Below are 24,999 nucleotides of genomic sequence, written 5' to 3'. Positions count from 1 at the left end.
AATCTGCTTTGCTGGATAGATTTCTCTGTGATTTTCTTTAATAATAAATCTATTTCAATCCTAAAAATCGTAGGCAACAAATATATGTATATATATATCCACAATCAGCATTAATCCATAAATGTACATTACTTTTATTACTTTCATATTTTCTTTATTTAAATAAGAAAATTATATATGTTGTTTAAATGGCTTTAATTTCTGAAATTAGAGCATGTCTATACATGTTCTAAAATGTTACAAGAAAATGATATCTCAAAAGTCATTTCAATATATAGTAAAAAATCAAATAGATATATAATAAAATAAAATACAAGTCTTCCCTCCCCTTCCTTTTCCTTTTCTTTTCTGAAATATAAAGCAATTTCCAGTCTGGCTGCATTTGAGTTCTGCAAAGTTACTGTGGCATAATATTGAACACTCATTCACAGAATGGCTTGAGTTGGAAAGTACCTTGAAGATCACCTAGTTTCAGCCTTTATATCCCCTGCTGAGGGCAGGGTTTCCTCCCTCAACAGATCAGGCTGCCCAGAATCTCATCCTATCCTTGAACACCTCCAGGGATAGGGCATCCACAGCTTCCCCAGGTGTAGTACTCCAGATGGGCTCCCAAGAGAGTCAAGTCCTACATTACTAACAGTCTCCTCCCCCATCCATCTGGCCAGCCCTCTTTTGATGCATCCCAGAATACTTTTGGCTTTGCAGGCTGCAAGAGCACACTGGTAGCTCATGTTCAGCTTTTCATCTACCAAAACCCCCACGTCTTTCTCAGCAGAACTGCTGAGTATATGTACAGACTGGGAGAAGTGAGCTCTTCTCCCAGTTTGTACATATACCTAGACTTGCCTTGACCAAAGTTCAACGCTTTGCACTTGGATTTGTTGAACCTCTTACGGTTCACATTGGACTGCTTTTCAAGCTCATCCGGGTCCTTCTGATTGGCATCCCTTCCTTTTGTTGTATGGACTACAGCACTCAGCTTGATGTCATCGTCAGTCTTGCTAAGGTTGGTCACATTCTCACTGTCTATATCACTGATAAAGATGTTGAAGAACACTGGTCCCAAGTCAGACCACTGGTGGAGATCACACTTCACCAGTCTCCATGTGGTCATAGAGCCACAGACCAGAACCCACTGGATGCAAGCATCCAATAAATTAATAAATTCCTTACCCACTAAATAGTCCACCCTTTAAATCCTTACCTTTCCAAGTTAAAGATAAAAAGTAAAAAGTACTACACTTAACAAAAAACAAAAACAAAAAAAACAAAAAACAAAAAACAAACAAACAAAAAAAAAAAAAAAAAAAAAAAAAACGCAGAGAGAATTTGGTTAGGCTGTGGTTGGACTTGATGATCTTCAAGGTCTTTTCCAACCTGGGTAATTCTATGATTCTAAGGGGAATAAGTGATTAAACCACATTCCTTCTTTAAAAAATATATATTGCTATTGTAAAAAATCAAATACTTAACTGAATGGAAAATTACATAATTTAATTCTAGGATATAATATGAATCACAGAACCATAGAATGGTTGTAAGTGACCTTAAAGATCATCTAGTTCCAGCCCCAAGTAAGAGTATCAACTACAAAGTACCTGTGACTACTATTCCAGTTATCAGCACTGTTAATATCTTAAATGGACTACCTGTCCAGCTTTAGTTGCTACATAATAAGATATAGAAATGCAAACGAACTGATAAAGCTAAGTAGATTATTCAAAACCCTGTTTCTAATAAAAAGTTGAAGAGATATGGTTTATCTCACCTTGAAGATAAAAGCTTGATATGGATCAGGACAAAAGTCTATCACTGCAACTACAAAACCTAATATACATTAGTAAGGATGTGTTCCTGGTATTCTACATATGATAAATTAACTGTGTATTGCAAGAAGTAAATAAATACATATATATGAATGTAAAATAAAACAATTTTTTCCAATTAGTGACAGATCATTGAAATAGATTATTCTGCGGATCTGAATTTAGCAATGTAACTCTAACATTTGCAAGGACTAGGATGAGAATGCTTTTTTAAACTTGCCTAAGAGCCAAGTATCACTGAGATCTTACTGAACCTTATATTTTAAATGTTTCTGGCATGGAATATAGTAAAAAAATAAAAATAAAAATAATAATAAATTAGAAATAAATTAAAAAAAAATAAAAAATCATACCAATGAAAATCAAGTACACATACTAACCTATCTTTCTTTCTCTCTGAAAAATAAATAAATATATACATAAATTTAAAAGGCCATCTTTTTGTAGTGTGCAATGTTGTATTTTTACAGATTATATGTGTGGGAATGATATTTTATCAACCTTTACATGTTTCAATGTCTGACTACATTTCACATATGATAAATGTAAAAATGAAATTATACTATGCACAGTAGAAAAGATAATGTTACATTTGTAACCTTCAGTATAAAATCACCCTTGACACTACCTTTTTTTGTTTCCAGTATATTTTAGTAATTAGCTAGGTAAGTGATTATAAGACAGAAAATATTTAAGGAATTATCACTGTAATTAAATCTGAACAAAGATAAATATATGATTGGTAGTACTGTGTTTCAGGTAAGTGAGCAGTAGATACAGAGTCCCCAGAGCAGTAAAGAGACAATTTCACTGTTAGCTGATAAATAGACAATATCTATTTGCTCTATATGAGAGTATTACAAAGCAATAAACGAATTGCATTCATTAAATATTTTCTTGGGGGATTAATGAACAATGGTAATAAGTCACAGCAGCACAAAGAAATGCACTAAAATTATATATGTGCTGGGGTGGGAGGCAACTCATAGTTATCATTCATTTAAGATACAAAGAAGTTTTCAACATTTTCTCTGAAGCGTGAAAAGTATTCCATCATTAGACAGTGCAGCACATTCAACCCTTATTCTGTGGTTGGTACACTGATTATCCAAATATCAAGTGTGGTGATAAAGATTAAAAATGGACTTGAGATGAAATAAGGTTTTATATTTTCAGCAGGAGAGATCAATGCTCTTTTTCCTTGTCATCCATTTATTTATTTACTTTAACTGAGTATTTCTGAATGGTAAAGAAGCCATCATGCAAACTTCATATTTATGTACAGCAAATTCAGCCCTTAATTGGAAGTGAATTAGTCTTTCTTTTTGTTTGGAAGTGGTGGTTTAGCTTTTTGTTTGTTGGATTATCATTTTATTTTATTTTTTGACTGTTCTTTTTTACTGTTGTTTGTTTTGTATAATTGATAATAATCAGCTTCTTTGGAGTTCCTAAAACTTCAATATGACATCACACTTTGGCTGTCATCAGTACTATTTATTCATTAGGTAGTGCCATCTTGTGGAATTGGGGTAATCAAGGGAAACGGTAAATGGAGGAGAAATATATTTTCTCAACAGGACACCATAGGAGATAGATTAGTATCTTACCATGTTGCAAAAAGAATACATAAATCAGGCTTCTTTCTTTTGCTAACACTGTAATTCCACAAAAATGCAGATGTGGAATGTGTTTGTGCATGCTTTACCCTTGAAGATGCAATAATTATCCATTATATGACCTCTACATTAAGAATCACAGAATCATAGAATTGCTCAGGTTAGAAAAGACCTTGAAGATCATCGAGTCCAACCACAACCTAACCATGCTATCCTAAGAACCTTCCACTAAATCATGTTCCTGAGCACAACATCCAAACGGTTTTAAAACAAATCCAGGGATGATGACTCAACCACCTCTCTGAAGAGCCTATTCCAGTGCTTAACAACCCTTTCTGTAAAGACGTTTTTCCTCATATCCAACCTAACCTTACGCTGGTGCAACTTAAGGCCATTTCCCCTCATCCTGTCACCTGTCAACAGTGAGAAGAGACCAGCTCCGCTCGCACTGTAAGCACCTTTCAGAGATTGGAAGAGAGCAATAAGGTCTCCCCTCAGCCTCCACTTTCCCTGACTAAACAGTCCGAGTTTCTTCAGTCACTCCTTGTAGGGCATAGTCTCCAAGCCCTTTGCAAGCCTTATTGCCCTTCCAAGGGCCTAGAACCCCATTAGACTCTAGGTACATTTAAGAGAATTTACATGGAAACTGTTGTTTTATCTTCACATGTTTAAAGGAAAAAAAGAAACAATTTCTCAGAAGAGAAGCCTTGAAAGAATCTGGGAACCAATCACATGTTAACAAATAAAGAGGTGAACATCTGCTGATACATGAAGGCCTCAGCCACGGCTCTTGTTAAAATACTTAGACTTATTTCTCACTGCACCTCAATGAAAGAAAGACTTCAGCATTGCCATAGAGCTAGCATTTTTTGCATCAGAATGATATGTCCAGAAACGTCACACAGCGCTAACAAAAATGCTGAGATGCCAGTGCTCCATTTTCACCCCTTATGAGAAACATGTAACATTGTGACAGTTTAAGAATGAGTGTTGTGAAACAGAGAAAATAGATCTACTAAACTGTTTAAGAAATGATAGTGAAAGAAATTTCACACCATACAATACAATAAACTCCTTTTGGCAGGAGACAGATGTGCTCTTCTTACCACTTCATCATCAAATGACCCAGATTTTCATTTTCATGACCTTCAGAGAACAGCCACAAAACTCCTGAGAAACTTCTGTAAACAAGGCCAGTCATTCATAAGAGAAAACACCAGCCTTGCTTCTACCAAAATGATTTAAATAATTTCCGAGATTTTGCATATAACAGAACTTGCCAGAAGGCGACTTATCCAGCCCAAGTCACAGAAGAGTGTCAGTTTACAACTGCCTCTATAGTTCATACTTTCACTTTTTATTCCCTGTGTTACTGTGTGCTTTGATGAATAGTCAATAAACAAAAGTTTCTTTTCTAGCAGTCAACTACAGTTTCCAGGAGGAGTTCTGCATCATCTCTGTGATTTCAACATAGGTATCATATCAAACATTAAAACATGGCCATAAAAATTAAAAAATGTGCTTAGCATATATATATTTAAAATTCTCTGTACTTCTTTATACTGCAGTTCCTTGTTTTCACCTAAACTTTTTATTATTTTTATTTATTTATTTATTTCCCTATTGAAAGCAAAGTGAGTAGAGCATGGAGAAAACTTTTACTCCGCTTTACACAAGTTGTTTTTTGTTTTTTGTTTTTCTTAAAAAGCTGACTTTAGTTGGCTCATCTCTAGAATCATTACTTCACAATTTTGCAGAAATAGCTTTGTTTATGTAGATTTTGGCAGTACTTACATTTAGCTTCAAAATGTTCCCAAAGTCATAATTATTAAACTGTCAAACTTGAGACACATCTCTGGAATTTAATGTCCTATTGAAAAGCTAATGCACTGAAGGTTGTGCTCTATGCTTAATCAAACAATGCTGGTTCTAAAATCTCTTAAATCATTACAGGAAAATACAAGCTTGAAGTTTACTAACTGAAGTGATCTGTATACAAATTGAACTAGTGTCTTCTTAGTCTTTGGCATCTTCTTGGTTTGAAATTCACTCATCAATTTGCCATTTCATAAAAGTGGGATTTCAGATGACATTTAAATGCAAGGCCTTTCATGTAATTTACACCTGCACCTGTGATGAACAGCTGTTGTACTTGTGATACATAACTATTTGCTGTTGTTCTAGAATATTTTAGTGTGTGCTTATACTATGAAGAACCAACTTGGAAAAAATGGCAATGTTATAGAGTTTTGATTCTCCATCATCTCTTTATTAGTTATTCACTTATGCATGCTACTGTTGGGGGGGGGGCAGTAAAGGCAGAAAATTAAATGATTCCTGTGACTGGGAATCCTTCATATGCAATCCTGTGATTCAAGAACCCTAAAATTTGGTTAAGGAGTGAGACAGGCTTTGCATAGTATGATAGTACTAGGATAAGACAGAATGGTTTTAAACTAAAAGACTGGAGATTTAGGTTAGATTTTAGGAAGAAATTCTTAGAGAGTGGTGAGACATAGGATCAGGTTGCCCCTGGAAGTTGTGGGTGCCCCATGGAGGTGTTCAAGGGTAGATTGGATGGGATGCTGAAAAACATCATACAGTGCTTGAATTAGTGGTTAACAATTCTGTCCATGTCTGGTTGGCTAGAACTAGATATCTTTACGATCCTTTCCATCCCATCCTATGATTCTACGATGTTTTTCTCAAACTCGTGTTCCAGTACCCATTCAATCACCACTGATTTTTATGAGCAAAAATCATTTGCAAGCTGACAAAATGACAACATCCCTACATACTCAGCATCAGCAAAAACTAAGTCTTTTATTTCCTTGGAAGTACCAAACTTCATTGCCGAAATCCTTTCCCTAGAAGAAGTTCTAATTAATTAATGAATAATTCACAGTGTGTGTATTTTTAGGGTACAAATGTAGTAAATTCTATTCCATATGAACTGCCACAGAACCTAGAATGATGACAACTTTATATTTAGTCTGAACTACTTTTACACCAGAGTAATTAGTGAGACTGACTGATTGTTTTTTTGCTTTGGTAACAGGTGTCTTCAATTAAAAATCTATTCATTTTCCTTGAGCTCTTATATTCATCATCACTTTGTTAAATTTCATGCTACCATAAATCATTTCTGCAAGATAAGACTTCATAGCAAAATGTAGCAATAAAATTTTCAGACAGAAGTATTTTCTACTAATTAGTGTTTTGCTTGAAACAGCAACAGAGGAAGGAAATTTTGAACACTGAGAGCTCTCCATGAGCCCTAAATTCCTCAGGGTCCCATGTAACTGCTCAGACTTGCAAATAGATCTGCAGTTCTCTGTTTTGCAAAACTCTTCCCCAACTTTGTGATGAATTTATTTAGTATTTTGACATAACATTTTCACTATCAGTTTTTAATGAGAAAATTTTCATCTGTCTTCAAAACTGGATTGAACTTCTTCAAAACCAAACCTGAACATCATGCATCTACATATGACTTACACTTCTGTCTCATATTGGCTGAAAAACTCATATGCAATTAATATCTTCATGTTGCTACTAAAACTGATGAAACCTATGCAATTTATGTCTGAAACCTTGGAACTTACTGTACCAATGGAGCAGCATGCATCTTGGAGAGGTGGTAGGGATTTTGCGTACCTGAGCTAGTCTTGACTCTTCTAATTTTGGAGTTATATCTTTAAAAACTGTCATAGCAAGTGATTACAGAAGAGACTGTCTCATAAGTATTGTGGTAAATAGCTGAGAATTTATTTATTTTTTTTTTTTTAATTTAAGTGAAAATAAGCTAGAGTAGGAACATAAGAGAACAATGTCTAGAAAAAATATACAGAAGGTTAAGGCCTTCAAGTCTAATTTGTATAAATTCAAAAGAATAATTCCCTGCAAGGGCTAAATCAGAATCTCATTGTTTTTACTGATATATCTAACACAAAGACATTTATGCATTTAGACTTGTAATAAATCACAATATAATTTCATGCAGATTTTTTTTTCTTAATAATTTTAGATATAATGTGAAAAATATATACTTCTCTGGTGTACAGAATGGTTCCTAGGATAAAAATTATAACCAGGGCTCAGGCTTTGAATATCATTTTTAAAATAAATCACTTTGATTATTCTTTGATCCACCAGGTTATCAGAAAAAGCACTTAAGGAATTATTGATTGACTATAGGGATTTATGCTTCCTTAGGAAAGATCCTCAACTTCTTCAGATAAGCAGATATAGAAGATGACAGAAATGTAATAAAGCTATACCACCTGCAAAGTAGGCTTAAGAGCTATTAGATAGTGTTGAATTTCAAAACAGATGTTCAAATACTGTTTATACACATACATGAAAATTCACCCATATCTCTATAGGAAGCATTCTGTTACATTTCATTGAAAATTTGAACTAGTGGAGAAAATAATTCTTTATATGTTATTTCTGGATTGACCTTGAATAATTAGGAATGAGAATTATCTAATATTGTATGGGTGATATCTGAGTATGTTGAATAATTTAATTATTTATTCTTAACTTAATCTGTGCTCTCAGGAAACTTGTGAGCTCAATTCTCTGAAAAAACAAAAACAGTTATCATCACTTCTAAAACAAACATAAGTTTTAAAAGGTTTTAGCTCTTGTTTTGTTTTTAGATTATTTAAATAGATGCAATCAACTTTTCTTTAATGCATCACAGCAACAGAAAATATTGTTTCCATTATAGTTTTCTTTTATTTTTCTGTTTTGTTTTAGAGATCATCTATAGCTGGGTGTTTAATGAGTTCCCATCTTTTGTGGCAGAAGATAGCAGACGCTTCATCTCCCAGGAGACAGGCAATCTCTACATCTCCAAGGTGCAAACATCTGACGTTGGCAGCTATATATGCCTGGTAAAAAACACAGTGACAAATGCCAGAGTTTTGAGTCCTCCTACACCTCTGACACTTAGGAATGATGGTAAGAATTATGTTATTGCTGGGTATTACATGGAAGCAAAAGTTGTTTAGGTAATGCAAGAACCATGATTATTTGCTTGCTTTTATTTTAAGCATGTGTGTACTTCTGAGACCAGCAAGGAAAAGGTGTCCATGAAGACAGTCTTTTAAAACATCTTACAGTTGTGGGGCTATTTAGACCTGACCTGAAGTCAGGTACAGTCTGACACCTCCTGAAGTATTTTGTTTGAAACACGTACTCCCTTTTGCTATTCTTATGCTTTATCACTGACAGAGAGAAACAAATTTCCTTTCTCAGTAATGTTTGGTTCTGTAGGACTTCATACCACTGCCAAATGCAGGTGGCTATTGTCACACTGATGCCCTTGGGCATCTGAGATATCCACAGGAGATGGGCAAACATAGCAGGGTACATAAAGTACAGCTGTGCCCTTACAGTCCAGCTGGCTGTAAAGTGAGAAGTATTGATGAATCTCAACCGGTACAAGAAAAGTGGTTAAAAAACTGAACAGACTCCAATGCTTAAAACATTATGTTCTGAAGTCTTGTAATCCTTCCAGGCTCCAATTCACTCCATTGATTAAGGACCACCAGGAATATCACAAAGATAGCTAACTACTCAGGTGCTTTAGAATTCCATGAAGACATGTCACTGCAGTAGTTGTTTTATTTTTTCTGTAATGAAGTACCAAAACATTATTTTCCAGAACTAGCCTAAAACTTGGAGTAACTCAGTCCTTTCTAAACTTCAAGGGAAAACATCTTTCAATAATACTCCCTATAAGGCAGCACAACATATCAGTAAAAGTTATGTGTACATCTGACTCTATTTATATAGCTCCCTATAGAGAATATTTTTGTTTGTTTGGTTTCTTATAAAACATTTATACTTATTTTCTGATTTCCTTCAAAATAATCTTAGTTTTGACAATAAAAGTTAATAATTCCACAAGCGCCTATATTTTTTTTCCAAGATGAATTCCTAGTTCTTCAGAAATTCATTCCAGCAATTCATGATATATGAATTCACATTAGTATAAACCAGAGAGAGAAAGACAATCTGAGGCTTTTGTTTTTCTTACAAATTTATGTAGCACTAAGAATATTCCTGTACTATAGAAGCATTATAAAGACTGGACATAAGCAGAGATTATTTAGTTTTATTTATTTATTTAGTTTTACAGACTAAATTAAAAAGTGTGTTCATAGATTAGAGTGGAATTAAGTTAATCTTTATTCATTGTAACTAGGTTGAAAGCTCTGTCTGCAGAATGTGCAGTCTCTGAAAGAAAAAAAGCTGCATGTTTTACTTTATCGTTTATGATTTTCAATTTTTTTTGTTCAGTGCTTATACTAATTATTGCCTTGTAGTTCTTTAGTTTTACCAAATGAACAAAGCAAGCCTGATCTCTTCACTATTACTCCCTTGAGCACAAAACAAATAATACAAAAACAGCAAAATTATTTTTAATCAATTCAAACTATGACATATTGTCGTATGTAGTATTTTATATTGCTCTGTTGCTTGTATGTTAAATCTTTTCATGCTCTTATTGGGTTCCAATTGTGTGTAGTGATTCAATGGATTCAACACATTCAGCTATTCTGTGTTTCTGTGAATAGTTATCCATAATCTACTCTACAATCACACAGAAGTGGGGAGAGTAAACAGTGATCAAGGATGCAGTTGACTTCACTGAGCTAGGAAATAAAATAATGCAAATTTCCCTTAGTGTCAAATGAGTAGTATATACCAGCCTCATGCAAATTTGTGTTTCACTGGTGACTGTCATACAATTGTGATAACGCAACCTTCTGAACTGTGCTGGAATATCAGGGAAGCGTTTGTGCTTAACTGCTTCTGAACAACTTCCCAATTTATTTTTTCACATGCATGCACTCCTACCAGACTTCCATGCCTTTTTTACCTATTGGAAATTCTGAAAAGTCCCCTTTAATAGAGTTCTTAAGTATTTGTTTATAGACTATAATAAAAAAGTGGGAAATAAAAATGACATTAAAGAAAATATGCATGTATCTGAAAATTTATTTGCCACTGTTGCTGAATTCTGCTGTAATATTTTTTCAAGCTTTAGAATACTCAAATGAAAATAATTAAATTCCACTTTTCAAATATTTACTTGTGTGAAAAAATCATGCAGCATTCTGAGTTCTAGCAGTTGGGATCCCAACTGGCATCCTAGTCAGTCAGTACATTTATCAGAAACTACAGAAGGTCTTGTGGCTTAAAACAATTCTTACAAATGGCACTGTAAAAATAAAATAATTAATTTCTCTAATATCTGGACATATGCATTCATTAATTCAAAAATATTCTGTTTCATATATTTGTAAATGTTCTTTTTATATGCAAACATATATTAAAAACATATATATACCTGTACTCAGTGGAATGGAAATCCTTTCACAAAAATACTCCTATGAAAACATTTGTCCCTAGGTATCTATGATGAAGAGAGTAACTTTCTTTCAAATTCTTCAAGGATGTAGGAACTTACTTGGCTTTTATTAATCTTTTATTTCTTTCATAATGAGTCTCAAGGAGGTAGTTAGCTCCTTGGTATAAGTAGATTAAACAAAAACATGAAATTCTCCAATGGATTCTCAATAACACGATTACCATATTTTTTTCAGATGTCCTAGAGAATGAGTCATTTCAAACAATTCAGTCTTCCTCCAAGATGGTTTATACAATCTGAGAAGATAAAAACTTATATTAGAAAAAAAGGTGTATAGTTTCAGTAACTGCTTGTATAAGGCATTAGAAAGTGAGGAATTATTCAGTAACTGTTTACAAGTAATAAACAGTATTGTTAAAATGGATCTTCGTAGACCTGATTGCAGACTGGGAGCAGTAAAATATCTTGACTAATAAAAACAACAGAAAGCTTTTTCCAATTTAGGGAGTATAAACCTAGGGAGTATAAAACATCTGAGGTTTGATTGAATAAGGCATTTATTTTAAGTTAAGTTCACACTTTTTCAGTCCACTGTTGCTTCCTTATTTTATTTTTTTTTCCCTTTCTTTAAAAGATGTTGACTTTAACATTATTAATTTATAGGAGAGAATTAAGTCATTCTTTATGTTATCCATGTGTGGACTGTTTAGTACAGTTTCAGATATCAGAGTTTTCTAGTATTTTCTAGTGTGTTCCATTAGAGTAAATTATGAGTAGATTATAAAATTGGTGTACATTACCAGACAGTCTTATGTAACTGAAAGAAGAAATTTTTTATGGCCATAACCAAATATCATGTGCATGTCTGACAGATCCATTCTAGTTAACATAGCTCAAGACCTCAGTATTTCCTAAAAATTCACAATTCTTTTAGTGCCTGATGCAAATTAACAAAGATCTTGAGAAAAAGAAAATGATTGTTTTACTACTGACTGATAGTGACCAAAACAGAAACTGGGTAAGATAAATAGCCTGAAGGCACTACAGTCACAGCAAAGCAATTATAGTGTAACATGGAAGGGTAAAACCTTGATAATTCCCTTGAAATTTATGCAAATATGATGACCTCTTTGGTCTTAAATTTCATAAACAATTAGGATTAAAAATATCCCTTTGCAGTATTAGACTTTTGCTTCCTATTTTTTACAAAGAGCATTGATGTCTTACAGACAATCATTTAGTAATTGTTCTACATTTTCTGCCAGTTGCTGCAGGCATGTTTCATGCTAATGGAACAAAACCACAGAAGAACAGAACATGGTACAAAATACTTGCAGATCAGCATTTCATTAGGAATGTGGAACACTGGAATAATGACATGACTTACAAAGAGCATTGAGTACTTGAAGAGATTGCACCTAATAGAGAGGATAAATACAAGCTAAAAACATAAGATTTTAAAGATCATGTGTGTTCATATTTAATGGCATAAGACAATTTAACACAATTATTTTCAGAAACAAAGTCTTAGAATAAAACTTAAAAAAAAAATCATCAGAACACTAAACCTCTCAGCTTGTCTAAGTAATCAACAGATGGCAGAGGCTTAAAAATAATAAAGTGCACTCTAAAAACAGTGTCTGACTCCACCATACAAGACCTATGAATTATTTTAAGCAGTGGTTACCACAAGACAACTTGAGGTTCCCATAGCTGAAGTTTCAATGGAAGAAGTTTTAGAAGAAATACAGACCTTTCAAACAATAATAATAATTCACTATTACTAAAGGCATACAGTAGTCTAAAACAAATTAGGATGTACACTTTTTGTTTTCTTGGCTGCAGGTTTTGAAAGTGGGCTAGAAAAACAGTGCAGATTTTTAAACCGGACAAAACTTGGATAAAAGTATCCAAGGATTTATTTATTATTACTTTTTTAAAATTTGATAAAAGTATCCAAGGATGTACAGACCAAGAATCTATCTAGTGAGGATTCTATATGAAGTGTTTTTAGAGAAAATATATTTTAAAAGTTCAATTAGTAGAATCACAGAATCATAGGATGGTTTGAGTAGGAAGGGACTATCTAGTTCCAACCTTTCCACCATGGGCATGAATGCCTTCCACTCGATCAGATTTCCCAAAGACCTGGCCTTCATAGAATTATAGAATATATCATAGAATGATCTGGGTTGGAAGACAGACTAAAATTCTTCTACTTCCAATCCCCCTCCTATGGGCAAGGTTGCCACCTATCAGATCAAGCTGCCCAGTATCTATCCTAATTGGCCTTGGATGCCTCCAGAGATGGGGCATTCACAACCTCTGTTGGCAACATTCCAGCACCTCACCAACGTCTGAGTAAAAAATGTCATCCAAACGTCTATCCTAAATCTTTACTTTTTTAGTTTAAAGCCATTCCCCCATGTCCCATCACAAGCAGACTGTGTAAAAAGTCAGTCCCCCTCTTACTTGTAAGCAACCTTCCAAGTACTGAGAGGCCTCAGTCAGGTCTCCCCAGAGCCTTCTCTTCTCCAAGCTGAACAAGCACATTTCTTTCACCCTTTCCTCACAGGAGTCATGCTCCAGCCCTTTGATCATATTTGTTGCACTCCTCTGGTCCCAACAGCTCTGCATCCTTCCTATACAGGGGACCCCAAACCTGGACTCAGTACTCCAGTTGGGGAAGCCCAGAATGTTGTTGGCCTTCCTGATATTCATCATAAGACACAGTAGGTTGAGCACCCCTGCTAGCACTTTGTCCTTAGCTATGCTGTCCTGCACCATGTGAATAGCAGGTTTGCTATCAACCCCTTCCTTCTTCAAACCTAGTTTAAATTCCTGACAGTGAGCCTAGACAGATCCTGGGCCAGAATTCTGATTTTCTCTTATGATCTAGTTAGATTTTATCAGCAGCTATCATCATGCCAGGCACTGATTAAACCACCCCACAGTTATATAAAAAAGAAAAAAAAAAAAAAAAAAAAAAAAAAAAAGAAAGAAGGAACAAAAAAGAAAAAGGAAAGAAATGGTAAAATCACAAGAAGTATAATTAAATGATGAAAATTCTTGTTATAGTATGAGGTAGTGGGGACATTTTTTTAATGACAGATTAGGGTAGGAATGATTTCAGTTCAGGATAGATAAAATGTTAATTGACTAAATTTGGCTGATATCCTGACTCTATTTGAATACCTCAGGCACAAAGTTTAATTTCCTTTTTTCTGTTCAAAAGAAAAAATATATATATCAAAATCTTTTAACCTTTAATGACATAACTGGTTCAGAATTTTCTTGTCATACAAGGATGAGTATTTCTTCAAGAGCTCATTAAACTTTGCCAAACCATAGATTTAATCTTGATTTTTAGGAAAATGGGTCACAATTTTTGCTGTATCTAATACCTGCATAATTATGTTTGTTTTTAACAAAATCTACTACTACTTATAGATCCATGTTATTTATGAAATAGCATTGTTCTGATTTGATACATTTAAACTTTCTCACTGAACTAACTTAGCTTTTAAAGACATGTTTAAATGCTTATACATTTAGATGTATTTTCATTTTCAGATGGAAAGAAAGATTTTGTTCTTTCATAGAATCATATCGTAGAATCAGAAAATGTCCTGGGTTGAAAAGGACCTCAAAGATCATCTAATTTCAACCTCTCTGCTATGTGCAGAGTCACCAGCCACCAGATCAGGCTGCCCAGAGCCACATCCAGCCTGGCCTTGAATGCCTCCAGGGATGGGGCATCCACAGCCTCCTCAGGCAACCTGTTCCTGTGCATTACCACCCTCCAACTGAAAAACTTACTCCTAATATCTAAGCTAAATCTCCCCTGTCTCAGTTCAAAACCATTCCCTCTTGTCCTATCACTATCAACCCATATAAGAAGTCATTTTTCTATGAAAACAAGAAAAAGCTTCTCTAAAATACATTTTCAGAAAACCAAAAGATGAAATTTTTAACCAGAGATTACAGGCTCATCCTGATGCTTCCTAGATTTAAAATCTCTGTTGTCTGTTATGTTTTTGACTCGGGCAAACAAAGTACTCTTCACTCTGTGAATGAAAAAGGCACATAATAGTAACTAATTAAAGAAGAGGAAATGTGCATGTCGCACTACACAGATAAATACTATATGCACTTATTTGTATACTAGTTGATTGTAATTCTGAACAGAGCATATCAGATGAGGCACTGGCACAGATTGCCCAGAGAGCTGTGATGCCCCATCCCTGGAGGTCCTCAAAACCAGGTTGGCTGGGTCCTGGACAGCCTGAGCTGATGTGGGGCAAATAGCCTATGGCAGGGAATTGGAACTGGATGATCTTTCCATCTGATATTTCTGTACTGTCCTTTCCCACCCAACATATTTTATGATTCTCTGATTCTATAAATTGGGCTATTTATGTCAGTTATTAGCTTTACTGCTGGACATGTTCAAAAAGTAAACCACACTTTTTTTCTGACAATGTCAATATATCGAAAACTGGAGATATTTCATTTTAAACATTTCTTATTTTCTAGGTGTTATGGGGGAATATGAACCAAAAATTGAAGTTCATTTTCCTTACACAGTTACAGCAGCAAGGGGAACAACTGTTAAGATGGAATGTTTTGCACTTGGCAAGTAAGTCCAGATTCTTTCATAATTAGACATGATTGTTTATTAAGATGTGACATGTCTAATTTGTTGTTCCATTATTTTGTTGGATTGCATTTTCACAGACATTCTTTTCTACACTCTTAAACCAATTATGAATTCCTTGCCCAACCATTTCTGTGGACAGTAATTTTATTCATTTTAAAAGATTGTCAAAATGAAAAGTAGTATTCTCATGAAGAAAAAGAGAACAGTTTTTGTGTTGAAAATTTTACTACACTCACACTTTTATTTATTGTGATAATGTTTTAATCAGTAAATTCCCTTTTGTTCTGCCGAAATATCAGTTGGAAAATAGAAAAAGATTGGCTTTTTTTTTTTTCCAAAATACTGTAGTTTTTTGTTTTTGTTTTTGTTGTCTGTGAAGATAATAGCACAATGATCTGAGCATTTCCTGACACACTTTGTAGAAACTTAACTTGTCACATATCTACCCGAGCTAATTGCTCTACTAGAAAATAGGTGTTATATATATATATATCTAGGTGGGGAACTGGTAATGTTTTGATTTTGTTGTGACAGTTAATATTATTGTCATTGTAAAGAGTAAGTGTGGCAAGGATAGCATACATTCAGGCAGACCTAAATGGTAATTCGAATGACTCAATGAGAATATTGTTGCCTCTGTATATATATGAGAAGAGGCATTCCATAATTGAATACGGACATATAAACAAGCACAAAAGATTTTCTTTTTCATAAGTGTATGCCTTAGAATTACAAGATGTGTGTGTCAAATGTGTCAGTGAAATCACACTATATTAAATGCCCTTCAATTCCTTTTTGCAGCCATGCTGTTTTTCTCATATTTTTCCCTGGTTTTACTGTACAGTATCACTTATCCTGCCTGATTTTTGAGTTCATGGCTTATCAGAGCACATACAGATTCCTCATAGGCTGGCTTGAATTAAGAAAAAGATTTTTCCTTTCTACCATTTATGGTGGAATTTCAAAATTTAGTCTAGGGTCACGTCAGGGGTTCCATGTGCCCTTCATTTTTATCCATAGAAGGAGAAAATAAATTCCAGAGGAAATGAATTTTAAGGCAATAGACTACTTTCCTGGGGATCACCACTCTGCATTGCTTGGTAAATCTGGTTTTATAAAACAATCTGTTGAAGCCTGTCTTCACCACCTGAGAGGACCTTTTTATGTTTTAAAAGCCATTTTGCCCTTCATGTTGTTTTTGTTACTTTTTGTTGCTGTTGTTTTGATGGTTTGTTGGTTTGGCTCAGGTTTTTTCCCTTAACAATTTATATTTAGTAGCTGGATGACATTGGTCTTAAATTTGCTTCCCTTCATGCCTCTTTCTGCTGGCAATCCAAAATCATTTGATCAGCATCCAAGTTAACCTCAGTGTCTACATCAACAGAAAATATTCATAAACAATTGCAGAGGAATATCCTTTTAATTGTATCTGTTTAGGCCCAGTGACATTAAAGTGAAGAACAGGACAATGCTCGATAAATCAAAACAAAATGTAGGAGGCATATAGAAAACTATCAGGCTGTTTTTTGTAGATTCACGTTCCACCGATATTTTGTTCATATTTTGTACAGTAAAGGCAAGGAAAGAGGTAGATGAGAGAGGACAGAAAAGCAATGAATGGAGAAATTTACAGAGATACTAGATTACATGAGAAGAATAGCTGATTGTATAGGCAGGTGGCTCCAGGCTCTCTCCTGTCAGCAATGCTAACTAGACCAGACACCTGGCTATGGCTGGAGCAGTAATCAACATATTAGTTTCATTTTCTTCCTCTTGGAATTAAACTGAAGTTTCAGGTAGATTCCTAGTCAATTGTCACTTTCCAGTGAAGAGGATATTCACAAAATGTCCTTCACAATGATCATTTGTAGGCAAGAAAAGCAGGTGCTAAAACTTTCCACCATCAGCACCTTGAGACTCAGTAAACTCTCTCAATCTTTCAAACCACCACAGAAGGAAGGGGATGGTTGACATGAAAGACTTCGATTAGTTTATTTCCAACTTCATATTTGGCACTAGACCTTAAGAAGGAAATAAACAAGCAAACAAAACAAAACAACAAAAAGGAAAACAGAATACCTCATCCATCGAGGAGTTTAACGTTATCTACTAAGCTGATCACATTTGCTGCTATTGCAGTGGGCAACTATTTTTAACATGCATACTCCTTATCTTCTTTTCAGGTTCCATGTTTCCCTGTTCATTTTCATCACTTCCATTTCTGTTCCCAACTCTTATTTCTAATGGCTTGTGCAGATCTTTTCTTGTTCTGCTGCCACAGGTGCCCATTACCAAGTTGAATCAGCAGCTAATTAGCTCTTTATTTAACATGTTGAGATTTGGAGTCTCAAAACCAATATGCTGCTGTTTTTCTTTTGCTTTAATTTAGCAGTCTCAAACATTGCCCTCCTCTATGCATGTAATTGTGAGCATGACAGACATTCCAGCAAGATTTCCAGGCATCTGAAAACATTCCAGAAAGAGCCTAGTCTTTAGTTACAGAATAATGATTTATTAATACTGTTTGTTTAGAACTGTCAGTCTCTATGACTGTAGAAATTAAGTTAATTGGATCTGGGCTATAGAAATTAAACAAATTGGAGCTATGCAGCTTTTGTCTTCAAACTAAATTGCTTAACAGGTAGAAATTCTCCAAAAAGTATTTTATTCTGGCCTACGCAATATGTTGCACATTCAGCTGCAGGAGAAAATACTGGACTGTGAATGTCACAGATAAATAGATTTTGTAGTTTCTAAATTCAAAATAATACAGGAATGAAATACCTCTAAATTATGTTATTTGAATGACATATTGTTGTTTATAATGATCAATAAGAACTGGCAAAGAAATTGCTGCATTTATCCATTACAGAGATATAACAAACAGAAGAATTCAAAATAAATATATATATATACTATACATCAAAGAGCATTTTGCAATAAGTTATGCTTAGTGTTTTGTGTTAGGCTTTTATGATGATCTACATTTATTTGAAGATGTTTTTTACAACGAGACTTGCTCTCATACCCACACAAAAACTTGCGTCTTTATTACTTCTATATTTTACATATAACTGTACATGGAACACGTATATATGTTTTCTGCTACCCATTTAGTTATGTTGTATTAACTAGGATCATTTGAATTTGGGTTTCTTTGCTAACGTAAGAGACAATCATGTTTGTTTTTGCAAAGAAAAATTCAGAAATAAAACTTCTTACAATAATAAAGGACCAACATATACTTTTTTAATTTTTCACAAGAACTATGTGACAATGTGCTTGCAATGATTTCAGTCACAACAATCTTCATTTTAACACTTTCTGACTTTGGAGAATATTTATCTCAGAAGTATTTTTAATTTATTTTTAAATGTGTCTTAAAAGCAAGAGTAAATGGAAATAAGGTTTATAAATAGTTCAGACTATGGTAGAAGGCTCAATCCAAGCTAGTATGAAGAGTTTTAAATACACTCCTTTGATACAATCAAATAGTTGTGCCCTCAGAAGAAAGCAGCTCAAGTAAAAGGAAATTTTAGTACAATCCTTCTCTTTTTTCCTTTTTTTTTTGTTTGTTTGTTTGTTTTGTTTTGTTTTGTTTAGATACATAGCTCTAGATTAACTTCTGCTTTCCATTTCAAACAATTTTTCTAAACACTCTTTTTCACACAGATGTATTTAAAACCAAGTTTTATAACAATACACAACCTTCACAGTTCAACCTTTTTTTCATTGTATTTTTGGCAGTGCAATGTACTATACTGCAGCTTTTACTTTGTTCTAAATATAAACCTCACTGGTTTTCTGGTTACAGCAAGGAAATAAAATAGATATTTATATTATGGTTGTGCCTAAAGCCAATTTTGAGTGAGTAATCATTTCTCACTAGAAAAAATTTGAGGATGTGGTCCATAGCCACACGTGCTAAAGCTTTAAACTTTGCTTTAAAAATAGAATTCATGTCTTAATTAAAATAATAATAATAATAAAATACAATACAATATTTTTATGCTTCCTCTATTTTTATGCTATGGTTGTTTTTTAACCACATAGATCATCAAACAGGGATTTTAATCACAAGAATCAATAGGTAAGAGATCTGATAGTCATTTCTTCTTATACCTCATGTGACTGTTTTTTAATATATTTTTTTATATTTTGACAGAAGGCTTCATTTTATGTTATTTTGATGGAATAAGAACATCTATACAGTATATCAATATTGCTTATAGATGCTCGTTTACACTTTATTGCAAAATAATCTTAGCTAAAGATAGGAATTAATGATTTATATTTAATATAATAATATTTAATAATATTGATGTACTTGTATTACTTCTATTATGTTGAGGTTGTTGTGATAAAAGATGTTGTTCAGGCTGTTGTAGTTCATTTTGCTTTAATAAGTATGTTATAAACCCTCCTTTGAAGAGATTTATTATCAGTCATAAACAATCACCCCATCTATAATGTGGCCTACAAGAACTCAGTTGATAGCCTATTTTTAAATCTTTCTCTTTAAATGAGATAAAAAGAGGTAACATTGTATATTTTTAAATCACAGAATCAAATGAAATTTTGTAAATTACATTTCAGGAAATGTTCTAAAATATTCCCTAGAAATAACAAACTCTTTGAATAAATTCTGATTTGTAAACATATCAGAGTTTTAAATTCATGCAATGGGGAATTTTATTTCCTCAACCTGATTTATTCATTTTTTAATGATTTTACAAAAAGCTCTTCAAGCTGCTATTTATTTTTTTCAAAATCTCACTTATTTACTTATTTCTGTATTATCTGTAACTCATTGTTATCAGTATTTTCATTACACACTATGTACATGTACAGAGATATATATATTTACTGAAAAATTTACAGTGTGAAGAAATAAAAGTAAAAATTATTTGAATAGGTGAATATGGTATCCAGGCAAAGATTAGGGTTATTTCATAAAGAATCTGTATGATCTGCTGGAAGGGATTTGACTGGAACTGTGAAGAATTTGCATGAATAATCTGAAAAAATTATTCTTGTTTGAAGTACTCATAGAGACGATTATATTAGATAACAGCTACAAAGGAGGCTTCTAATCATTGTATAGTTTTTTGTAGGTAAAATATAAATGTAAGAATACATTATATAAAAATATAAAAATACATTTTGCAAGTTTACATGTTAAATTGATATTTCTGTGAGGTTTGGTTAGCATTTAGCTGCTCAATGAGGATGATAACAATTTCAGAAAAGAAAAAAAAGACAATAAATTAATTGATCAAAAATTTTACATTATTTTGTTTCTTTCTTGTCTTGATCTCAGCCCTGTAGGATTTCATACAGAACCACAAAATTAATAGAAAATTATCCTACAATAATGAGTCACAGCTCCAGGCTGCAAGATTCTCTGCAAACATTGCAATTATGTACCTAGTCTTTCAACATAGTTGAATAAATTACATATTACCTTATGATTTTCTTGATTTTATAGGATAAAACTTAACCCTCTCTTCTAATCACATCTGTAAAATTTGTCCTTCCCTTGAGGTCCATCAGTTACAACTGTGTTCTAGAACTTTCATATGTGTCTCCCAGGCTTTAATCTTTTTGTTGTCTGATCTTTACAAGTACAAGATGATCTTATTTTTACTAACAAAGAACATTGTGGAACATTCATGTGTTATCTGTAGATAAAAAGGCTCTTTGTAGGTTCAGATCCAGCAGGAAACATTTCTCTCTTTAAACTGTCAAGGGAAGCAGAAGAGATCTTCTTGTAAGCTGACCTCTTCACACTAATCCAGTGTTACAAAAGGTCTCATGAGCATTTCTATTCAAAAACCATTTTTTTTTCTGACATAAATCTCTTGAATATGCCACATTTCACTCCAGCCAATGTATTATGCTGAGGCAACAAACTTGATGTACTTTTATCAGTTTACAACAAACTTTAAGTAATAATCTGCTAACCCAGGTAACTAGCAATAGGAGAAAAGTTAATGGCTTCAGGTTCCTCTAGGGAAGGTTCAGGCTGGATATTGGGAAAAAATTATTCTCAGAAAGAGTGATAATGCATTGGAACAGGCTGCCCAGGAAAGAGGTGGAGTCACTGTTCCTGGAAATGTTCAAGAAAGCTGTAGATGTAGCACTGATGTTTAGTGGGCATGATGCAGATGAGCAGATGACTAGACTTGATGAACTCAGTGGTCTTTTCCAAACTTAATGATTCTACAGTTGATCGTATAGCAATGACCTGCAATGAGTGAAGCATCAAGGTGCAAAACAACAGATTAATATTTCCAGAACCATAGAATCATAGTATCAAAGTTATAGAATAGTTTGGGTTAGAAGAGACTTTTAATGAGCATCTGGTTCCACTCACCCTTGTCATGGACAGGGACAACTTTCAGTAGATCAGGTTGCTCACAGCCCCATCCAACTTGGCCTTGACCATTTCCAGCAGAGGAACATCTACAGTTTTCTTGGGCAAACTGTTCCTGTTTCTCAATATCCTTGTTACAAAAAATTTGTTCCTTATATCCAATCTAAATCTACCCTCTTTCAGTTTAAAACAGCAACCCTTTTTTGCCACCACTAAAAGCCCTAATAAAATGTATTTCTGAATCTTTCTTATAATTCATCTTTGTTTGCTGAAGGGCAGAAATAATGTCTCCCCAGAGTAAAGGGAAAGCCTGTAGGAAGTGGAAGCAGGAACGGATTACTTGGGAGGACTACAAAGAAGTTTCTCGAGCAGCCAGGGATCAAGCAGGGAAGCAAAAATCCAAATACAAGTAATCTAGCTAGAGACGTAAAGGGGAACAAGAAGAAACTCTACAGGTATATCAATATACAGGAACCTGATGAGATTTAGCAAGAGCAAGTGAGGAGTCTTCCACCTGGGGAGGAATAACAAAAGGAAAGCTAGAGTAACAGTTTGGACCTGTTGTAACAGTAATGGACCTGTTGGAGAACACCCAGAGGAGGGCCACAAAAATAATCCACGGACTGGAAAATCTCTCCTATGAGGACCAGCAGAGAAAGCCGAGGTTGTTTAGCCTGGAGAAAAGGCTCCAAGGTGATAGTGGCCTTCCAGTATTTAAAGGGGAGCTACAGGAAAAAAAGGAACATCAGGGTCTTGTAGCAACAGGATAAGGGGAAATGGTTTCAAACTTAAAGAGGGTAGATTTAAGTCACATATAAGGAAAACATCTTTCTTTACAGTGTGAGTAGTGAGGCACTGGAATGGGTTCCTCAGAGATATTGTGGATACCTCATCCCTGGAGACACTCAATTTTTGTATGTAGCCCAGAATTTGGCTGTTTTTTGTTGTTTTTTTTTTTTTTTTTTTTTTTTTGTTTGGTTGGTTGGTTGTGTTTTTTTTGTTTGTTTGTTTGGGTTTTTTTTGTTTGTTTTTGGTTATTTTGTGTTGTTTTTGTTGTTGTTGTTGTTGTTTGGTTGGTTGTTTTTTTGGGGGGAGTGGAGGGAGTCAGATCACATATTGACTGCTCATATTCTGCTTTTAATCCACTGGTATCTCCAGATCCTTCTCTGCAGAGCTGATCTCAATCTGTTCTCTGGAATGTTACTGACATTGGAAACTGCCTCCAGCACACCTGCTGGAATCTTGCAATTGGCATTGTTCCACTCTAGAAGATTCACATGGGTTCTCCTCTCAAACCTGTCAAGGTCTCTCTGACACGTCAGTGGCACAACTCAGCTTGCCTTCATCAGCACATTTTCTGAGGATGCACTCAGTTCCACAGTAATTAAGATAACACATTGTACATGTTCTGATTCAGATGTGCTTGTCTCCTTGAGACACACATTACTTGGTTTCCATTTGGACACTGAGCTACTGACTATAACCCTTTGGATATGGCAATCCAGCTAATTCTATTAATTATTCCCATATCTTTCCAGTTTAGAAGCAAAGATGTTATGGTGGACTGTATTAAAAACCCTATGGAAGTTCAAGTAGATTACATCAGTAGCTCTTCTCTCAAACATTGGCAGTACTGTTAGCCATGGGGTATGATCTCAGATCTTTATACTGTGGTGGCAGAGACGTAGCTCAGAAATGCTGTCAAAAGTGAAATAACTATTCAGACCCATAAACTGTTCGTCTGTAGACACTGTACTTTCACACAAACATGAGACAGTCCTTGCCTCTCCCTGTGACAACAGTGGTAAACAGATATACTTGTGATACTGCAGATAAGTCTATGTTCAGAGCATTTAGTGCACATTCACAGCTCTCATTTCCACTGACTCCTCTGACAATAACACATAAACTGTCACCCTCTACACAGGAGCTGCTGGCCAAAATGAAGCATAAAAAGACATGGTAAATCACTGCGCTGAAAAATGAAGGATGGGAGATTGAGGAATGCTAACAAGTTTTTAATACACAATTTGCAAGTGAATTGAAAGCTAATTTTGGCTTGTCTTTCATATGTGTTATTATACTCACAGTTTAATGACATGTCAAGATCCCTGACTTGCATTAAATGGAACAAATCATCCTAGATAGTACATATTCATTTCCTTGTGGAACTGGAGATTCAAATACTGTGTGCTTTGTTGTTTGTTGTTTGTTGTTGTTGTTTTGTTTTGTTTTTTCTTACATGTAGGAGACGCGGAACAAAAAAAGCAAGAATGATGGCATTGTCAAATATTAGGCAAATCATAATGCAGAATTCGACAGATAGCAAGATAGCAATTTGCTTTCAATTTCAAAACTTATCTTTTCATGTACAGATCACAGATCTGTAAAATGTCTGCTTCCTCTTCTTATAACATGGAAATTTCAACATAAAATAGCGAAATGATTTGACTAACATTAAACTGCAAGCTCGAGAAAAAAATTCATATACAAGTATATGTTTCTAAATCCCGTATGACAGAAAATCATGCTCCTTCATGCCCTTTCATGCCACTTCTCACTTTTGAAAGCAGTTTTTGATAATTAATTATATCAAGTGCCAAATCTGGAAGCTGTGAAAGCTACTCTGCACATTCACTGATAACAAAACAATCCCAAGAGGGAAATGAGCACACTCAGTAAAACAGTGCTTGTTGTTTTTATTTGTAGAGATGTCCTTCCACCTGGAGACAAACTTTTGATGAGAAGAAAGAACCTTTTTTAATGCAGACATGCCTCCTTCATGCTCAGTTTCTTTATATGAAAACAGGAGCAGATCTAAGATTTGTTCCCCTTCCATAGTGAAAACAATGTCAAATAAATCTAAGACTTTCATCCATTTAAAGTTCATTTTTAATTTATACTGAATAAGAATTGAGATAATTAGATGCTAGAGTAGGATTGGATTTAGTTCCTATTTTTTTAGTGAGATTGATTTCTACTCTCCTTCAAGTAGATTTTCCCTTGAATAGACCTTATAATGCTGTTACAAATATCACAATCATTCATAGTACTGTAAAAAGATTCTTTGGTAAATCCCAGGATGTACTCCCAGGCCTCATTCTGCCTCACTCTGACTAAATGCTTCATATTTA

The 24,999-nt window shown here is 34.2% G+C and overlaps 1 protein-coding gene across 6 annotated transcripts in view; it reads left to right on the top strand.

Annotated features, from left to right (window-relative positions):
* The window catches only part of CNTN5 (contactin 5), a 564,185-nt gene that overhangs the window by 408,510 nt on the left and 130,676 nt on the right, over positions 1–24,999 (top strand). For all 6 annotated transcript variants that reach the window (XM_072326761.1, XM_072326767.1, XM_072326763.1 and 3 more), the window contains 2 exons: positions 8,207–8,410; positions 15,366–15,468. In XM_072326761.1, the coding sequence (XP_072182862.1) occupies positions 8,207–8,410; positions 15,366–15,468 (307 nt within the window). The remainder of the gene's footprint in view (positions 1–8,206; positions 8,411–15,365; positions 15,469–24,999) is intronic.

This window comes from Excalfactoria chinensis, chromosome 1, assembly GCF_039878825.1.
Source record: "Excalfactoria chinensis isolate bCotChi1 chromosome 1, bCotChi1.hap2, whole genome shotgun sequence".
Lineage (NCBI taxonomy): Eukaryota > Metazoa > Chordata > Aves > Galliformes > Phasianidae > Excalfactoria > Excalfactoria chinensis.
Note: the sequence above shows the minus strand (reverse complement) of the source record. Positions and strands in the feature narration are given on the sequence as shown.